This window comes from Oncorhynchus kisutch, linkage group LG29, assembly GCF_002021735.2.
Source record: "Oncorhynchus kisutch isolate 150728-3 linkage group LG29, Okis_V2, whole genome shotgun sequence".
Classification (NCBI taxonomy): domain Eukaryota; kingdom Metazoa; phylum Chordata; class Actinopteri; order Salmoniformes; family Salmonidae; genus Oncorhynchus; species Oncorhynchus kisutch.
In genome coordinates, this window is record NC_034202.2 from 9,327,243 (window position 1) to 9,334,346 (window position 7,104).

The following is a 7,104-nucleotide window of genomic DNA, read 5'->3' on the forward strand; positions in this document are numbered from 1 at the left end:
ATGGCTCCTAGCCTCCCTCCTAGGCTCCCTACATGGCTCCTAGCCTTCCTCCTAGCCTCCCTACATGGCTCCTAGCCTCCCTACATGGCTCCTAGACTCCCTCCTAGGCTCCTAGCCTCCCTCCTAGCCTCCCTACATGGCTCCTAGCCTCCCTCCTAGCCTCCCTACATGGCTCCTAGCCTCCCTACATGGCTCCTAACCTCTCTACATGGCTCCTAGCCTCCCTCCTAGGCTCCTAGCCTCCCTCCTAGCCTCCCTACATGGCTCCCTCCTAGCCTCCCTACATGGCTCCTAGCCTCCCTACATAGCTCCTAGCCTCCCTACATGGCTCCTAGCCTCCCTACATGGCTCCTAGCCTCCCTACATGGCTCCTAGCCTCCCTACATGGCTCCCAGCCTCCCTACATGGCTCCCATACATGGCTCCCATACATGGCTCCCATACATGGCTCCCATACATGGCTCCCATACATGGCTCCCATACATGGCTCCCATACATGGCTCCCATACATGGCTCCCATACATGGCTCCCATACATGGCTCCCATACATGGCTCCCATACATGGGCTACTTTCTGTCTCTACACTCTTAGAACATATGCGGTTGAACAACACAATTTATGTAATGATTACTCAGACACATGGGTCAGTTCTTGCAATTAATGTGTTAAAAGCTGAAAACCATACAACACACCGTAAATGTGTTCAATTATTAACCCATTACATTGTTAGAACACTAAAAACGAAATGTCTTTAAAACTAAAACTGAATAAAAACTAGTAAATCAAGTCTGATAATAAACTGAATAAAAAAATAAAATAAAAAAAACCAAACTAATAAAACTATAATAACCTTGGTCTGCACCCATTTTGTCAAGAGGCTCCACACCGTACATACCGATCCAAGAGCAGAAGTCAGTCAATTGTGTTTATTATGTAAAATAAATAACATTAAAAAGAAAAAGTAAGAATACAAATAGTCTACTAAACTACAAAATGTGGTCGGTGAAGCCAGTTTGTATTTAAAACCGCCATCCAGAAATACTATTGAAAATGTTGAAGTTTACAAGGAATGTCTCAGAGACATGACCTGTTATGTAATCTGTACAGTTTTCTGTACGGTATGGATACACAGCGCAGCAAGTGCATCTATTCAAATTTTGAAAAGAAACTCTACTAAAAGAAAAGAACATACAATATTTGGTTGTATTTGCACCAGACATATTGTAAAAACACAAGATGTTTCAACAAAGAAAAGAACAGAAGCGACAGCAGTGCTATTTGGGAGAGATTTTGAATCGCAGTACTCTACAGTGGCATCCTTACCTACTCTCCTCTACTTCCCCTGGTCAGTTAGTGTAGATAAAGGAAAGGAGACAAGGTAAGCTATTTAGCAGTCCCTCAGTGACCTGGGGGACCTATCCATCCCACAGTGATTCTATTGCCTCGGCCTCCTAGCCAAGCACCCAGAGCAGCATCCCTTCAATCAGGAGTCTCCAGTCATTATGGATACAAAATCCTCCTGGTTGACTGGGAGAGAGAGAGAGAGAGAGAGAACTTTGTTTTGAACGTTGAAAGTCAGTATGACATTTTTAGTTGGTGGTTATTCCCACTTTGAATGTGTGCGTGTCTGCTCTACACATTTGTGTGTGTGCTCACTCTCTCCGTCTCCGTCTGTATCGAACTCGTCGATCATGCTGCGTAGTTCCTCATCCGTGATGTTCTCTCCTAGCTCTCTGGCCACACGTCTCAGGTTCCTCAGGCTGATCTTCCCGGAGTCGTCATCATCAAACAGCTTAAAGGCCTTCAGGATCTCCTCCTTTGGGTCCCTCTCCAGGATACGGTCTGTCACTGAGACACACGCACATGGGTAAACAGACACAGGGTTACACGCTTGAAGAGCAGCCATAACACTGTACAGGGTTCCACATACGCAAACATACTGTACAGGGTTCCACATACGCAAACAAAGCAGGAAACATACCAACTTCCTTAAAGTCATCAAATGTTATTTTGCCATTCCCCTCTCTGTCGTAATCTTTTAGTATCTTCAGTATATCTACTTTCTTCACCTCAAAACCCATAGCTCTCATTGCCACCTGTGAGAGAATTGAAAGAGAGATATGGCAGAGTATGAGTGAAGATTAGACAGCAAAAGGGGACAACAGAATCCTAGTAATGATAAGGTAATTGTAGGTAGAGGTTTACCTTGAGTTCGTGGTAGTCTATCTCTTTGTCTTTGTCTGTGTCAAACAGCTCAAAAGCCTCTTTGATTTCATGCTTTTGTTCCTCAGTCAGCTCTCTCCTCTTCTTCCGCTTGGTTTTATCCACTGCCAGCTCAGTCCTGAACACCATTGTCAGTTGGTGTCAAATTAAACACAGACCTTTTCTCAATTGCATACACCTCGTGTCCTCATCTCCTTCTCAAAACCCATTTGAAGAGAAAGTCAGAGGGGCGGGACCTCGGACTTTCTCATCCAATGGGTTTTGAGAAAGAGGCGAGAGGACACGAGGAGCATGCAATTGCTATTCTCACATAGCTTATGTCTCTGAAGTAGGCTGTGTTCGAATACTCATACTAACAGCACTAACCGTACTATTTGTGACGTGAATTGAGTATATAGTATGCTTATTGGTATGGATATAGTTAGTATGCCAGAAGTTCCCAGAAGCGTACTAAATTCGTCAAAATATGAAGTATACACGCAGAGGACACTATTTCTGTAGTTTAGGGACCATAATGCAATTTCTGAAAATGGGCGTGGCTTCACATTTCCAGATTTGAGGAAAATAAAAATTTTGGAAAATATGCCGCTGAAGTACAAGAGCGGATACAAAATCATTGCTTTAACTATGACAAATGTTAAATTTAATAAAGTAATGACTTTTCAAATAAGTTCACTTACAATTTAGGTTGGTGGCTGACAATTTGTTAGCTACAATGTCCTTACGAACCACATAGCATATCATTACAGCAGTATGTACCGGTCCTAACGTTAGTTGGCTCCTTATACATCAAACGTCCAGTATAATAACTATAGGCTAACTAACCACCCAACGTTTATTGAATTGATTATTCCCGTCATTCTCAGCTAAGTGGTATAATAGTGCGTTCTCAAAGGAATTCTGGTGATTTCGTAAATTCGCTCTGGCTACCTACTCCGATTTAAGAGCACCCTCTTCTGAGTGTACCAGAGCGCATGGCAGGTGTCGGCAAAAAAAAAAAAGTTTAATTCAATTGTTGCCAGCAGCAGTTAGTCACCAACACTCTGGATAACATGACAACAGCCTATCCAGCTCTAATAGGGCTTGTAAAATGGTCAGAGTAGTCTCATTTGTCTCTGGAAGTAGCCAGCGTTAGCTTTACTGCCGTTGTAAGGTCAGAATGCTCAAAGCCCGAGCTCCGAGAGCGAAACGCTCTGAATTTACAAGCACTGAACTTAAGTGCGCACTCTGGCACTCTAGATTGAATTTAAGAACACACCAGAAGTCGTAAAATGTCTAACTAGTCATTTGTTACGCTAACTAGCTAGCAAGAGGTTGCATAGCAACAGCACCAGCTTCCGGTAGACGGGCGAAGAGGTAGTACGCCCAACTGAAAGGATATCGTGAGTTTACAGTATACTAAAATTAACTAATAGTGTGTAGTATACAGTATGTTAGTACGGGTATTCGAACACCGATGTTGACTACAGACACACTTCATAGACAGTTGCTAAGGTTTAACTTACTGACACAGATGGTTAATTTTGGACAGTAAAATAGCTAGCTAATTATCTATGGCCTAACTAGCTAGTACAACAATTGCCTACTATCAAACATATCTACCTCGCTACAGTAGCTGAGCTAACCAACTTGCAACAAGGAAGCTGGCTAGTGCCAGTTTGTTTCACAGTTCTTGCTAGGTAACGTTAGTCATTTAAACACTTTGCTACAATCGTAAACTAAATACCTTAAAGACAGACTCATCATTCAAGTTGTAGCCCTAAACGTGTACAGCTGGACGTTTGAAGGCAGCTACTAAAATAACAACAATGCACCTTGTAACAAATCCGTTAATCCGCGCCTGTTTCGCTGTTTCCCATTGGTTGCTGGATCAGTGCTCGGCTACAAAATCGCTTCTGATTTGTCAGATGAAATCTAGAGTTGCTGCGCATTTTCCTACATGAAGAAATGTCCTGTTGTGCCTGCTGCACTCTCTGCCCAGTATAAGGCGCTGTATGTCTGTTGACAAGAGAAATGCAGAGACCAGTGATGGAAAATCCTCACTCTCAGACCCAAGTGAAGCAGGAGGACTGGTCAGCCTGCCTACATTAACAAGACAACAGATGACTCCTGTGAAATCAGGTAATCAGGATCAGACTTCCTTTTCATTAGCAAAATAATGTGTACCACCACATGCCCATTTACCTGAGAATTTGTACTTTTTAGTTAGAAATATCATTAAATATTGATATTATAGCAGAGCCATGTAATTACAATATGTATAAATATATGAAAGTGGGGAGCAGTATGTAGTAGTAGTAGTAGTAGTAGTAGTAGCAGGGCAATTCCATTGGAACATGATAAAGCTCAGACTGGTTTTTCACCTTAATAAAATGTATGCTAAACAAAAACCATTGATTGCAAAGTTAAACTTACTACACAGGTCCATATGCACAATGACTACTTTTAACAATGTCTACTGAACATTTTACAAAAACACATTCACTTAAAGTGAGGATGAGGATGTAAAGTTGGGCAACAGGTTATGTTTCTCTCAGTTTTCCAAAAACTCTGTTAAATATATGCCCTGAAATAAAAGTCAAAGATGTCTGCAGAAAGAATGGGCTGTCAGCTATGCTATGACACCTTGAGTTTGAAAACTAATCTATTTTGGTTATTGAACTACAGGTACATTAAATTAAATGGATTAACACCCAGTTACAGAATGACAGTAACAAAATGACATCAATGGTCCCTGATCTGTACTACACCGAAATGCATAATTATGGATATGTGATGTATTCACTGTGATGTATCCTGAATAGGTACACAAAGGTAGAAGAATGCAATAACCTTTTTTGCATGTTGTGTAATTGTTTGTTTATGTTTCCCATGTTTGTACACAGCAAAGTTCAGTACAGTAAAGTACAATACAGTACATTTTACTCTACTCAACTCTAGTGTGCTCTACCATACTGTACTGTATCTTATTGTAATAAATTCTACTCTTCTGTACAGTACTGTGCTGACCTACAGTATACTCTACTTTTCTTTACTGTACTGTCGTATAATGTGCTGTCCAAATTTAGATGTCTATGATTGCTTCAGATAACTGACCAAATTTCAGCTACTTTTCAACTTCCATGGACATCCAGTGTCGGTGCTCAGTGATTAAGGACACTGGTTACAATAAATGGAAAGAGAGGGGGCTCATGGGTAGGTGTCAGTAAGAACCGGAAGACGTTACATAAACTGAATAGAGAGAGAGACAGAGAGAGTGAGAGAGAGACAGAGAGAGAGAGAGAGAGAGTGGGAGAGAGAGAGAGAGAGAGAGACAGAGAGACAGAGAGACAGAGAGAGACAGAGAGAGACAGAGAGAGACAGAGAGAGACAGAGAGACAGAGAGAGACAGAGAGAGAGACAGAGAGAGAGAGACAGAGAGAGAGAGACAGAGAGAGACAGAGAGAGTGGGAGACAGAGAGAGTGGGAGAGAGAGAGATTGGGAGAGAGAGAGAGTGAAAGAGACAGGGAGAAAGAAAGAAAAGAGAGAGAGAGAGAGAGAGAGGGGTTGTCCAGACTGTTAATCCAGCTAATTAAAAAGTATGCCAGTGGAATGGAAGACAGTAGCAGGTGACCCAGCTGTGGTTTGTGTGGTTTCCTTTCCTATTTTAGCCAATTCCCTAGCCACGTCCTCAGAGCATGGGAAGGTTCTCCCTATCCCAGTCTTCCGTCCCCACTTGCTGCAAGATCTCCACCATTGTTCCTGTACCCAAGTAAGCGAAGGTAACTGAACTAAATGACTATCGCCCCGTAGCAATCACTTCTGCCATCATGAAGTGCTTTGAGAGGGTAGTTGAGGATCATATCATATCACTTCTACCTTACCCGACACCCTAGACTCACTACAATTTGTATACCGCCCCAACAGATCCACGGATTATGCAATCGCCATCGCACTGCACACTGCCCTATCCCACCTGGACAAGAGGAATACCTATGTAAGAATGCTGTTCTGACTACAGCACAACCTTCAACACCATAGTGCCCTCCAAGCTCATCATTAAGCTTGGGGCCCTCGGTCTGAACCCCACCCTGTGCAACTGGGTCCTGGACTTCCTGACGAGCCACCCCAACGTGGTAAAGTTAGGCAACAACCCCTCCGCTACGCTGATCCTCAACACTGGGGCCCCACAGGGGTGCAGGCTCAGCCCCCTCCTGTACTCCCTTTTCACCCATGACTGCTTGTCCACGCACGCCTCCAACTCAATCATCAAGCTGATTGTGGACTTCAGGAGACAGCAGAGGGAACAAGCCCCCATCCACATAGATGGCGCCCAGTGGAGAAGGTGAAAAGCTTCAAGTTCCTTGATGTACACATCACTGACAATCTGAAATTGTCCACCCACACAAACAGTGTGGTGAACAAGGTGCAACAGCGCCTCTTCCACCTCCGGATGCTGAAGAAACTCGGCATGGTCCCTAAGACCCTCACAAACTTCTACAGATGCACCTTTGAGCGCATCCTGTCGGGCTGTATCACCGCCTGGTACTGCAACTGCACAGTCCGCAACCGCAGGGCTCTCCAGAGGGTGGTGCTGTCAGCCCAACGCATCACCGGTTGCACACAGCCTGCCCTTGAGGATATCTACAGCACCCGGTTTCGCAAGAAGACCAAGAAGTTCATCAAGGACCTCAGCCACCCGAGCCACAGCCTGTTCACCCCGCAATCATCCAGAAGGCGAGGTCAGTACAGGTGCATCAAAGCTGGGACCGAGAGACTGAAAAACAGCTTCTATCTCAAGGCTATCAGACTGTTAAATAGCCATCACTAGCCGGCCTCCACCCAGTACCCTGCCCTGAACTTAGTCACCATCACTAGCCAGCTACCACCCATTTACTCAAG

At 43.9% G+C, this 7,104-nt stretch overlaps 1 protein-coding gene and 1 long non-coding RNA gene across 2 annotated transcripts; one reads left to right on the forward strand and one right to left on the reverse strand.

The window, feature by feature from the left end:
* Positions 1 to 917: 917 nt before the first annotated feature.
* On the reverse strand, positions 918 to 4,061 carry LOC109874324 (centrin-3). The gene is made up of 5 exons (XM_020466186.2): positions 3,949 to 4,061; positions 2,205 to 2,340; positions 1,981 to 2,095; positions 1,656 to 1,847; positions 918 to 1,526 (listed from the first exon to the last, which is right to left on the reverse strand). The coding sequence occupies exons 1-5, from the start codon at positions 3,966 to 3,968 to the stop codon at positions 1,483 to 1,485; spliced, it is 507 nt and encodes a 168-aa protein (XP_020321775.1). The 5' UTR covers positions 3,969 to 4,061; the 3' UTR covers positions 918 to 1,482.
* Positions 4,062 to 4,173: 112 nt separating this feature from the next.
* On the forward strand, positions 4,174 to 6,178 carry LOC116358242 (uncharacterized). Its single transcript, XR_004206119.1, has 3 exons — positions 4,174 to 4,343; positions 5,874 to 5,984; positions 6,130 to 6,178. It is a non-coding gene; the product is annotated as an uncharacterized LOC116358242 (long non-coding RNA).
* Positions 6,179 to 7,104: the final 926 nt, after the last annotated feature.

Coding starts and splice junctions, on each gene's coding strand:
- LOC109874324 (XM_020466186.2), bottom strand. CDS start 3,968: ATGATGAGTCTGTCTTTAAG. Junction 2,096..2,204: donor TAGACTACCACGAACTCAAG/GTAAACCTCTAC, acceptor ATTCTCTCACAG/GTGGCAATGAGAGCTATGGG. Junction 1,527..1,655: donor TACAGACGGAGACGGAGAGA/GTGAGCACACAC, acceptor TCTCTCTCCCAG/TCAACCAGGAGGATTTTGTA.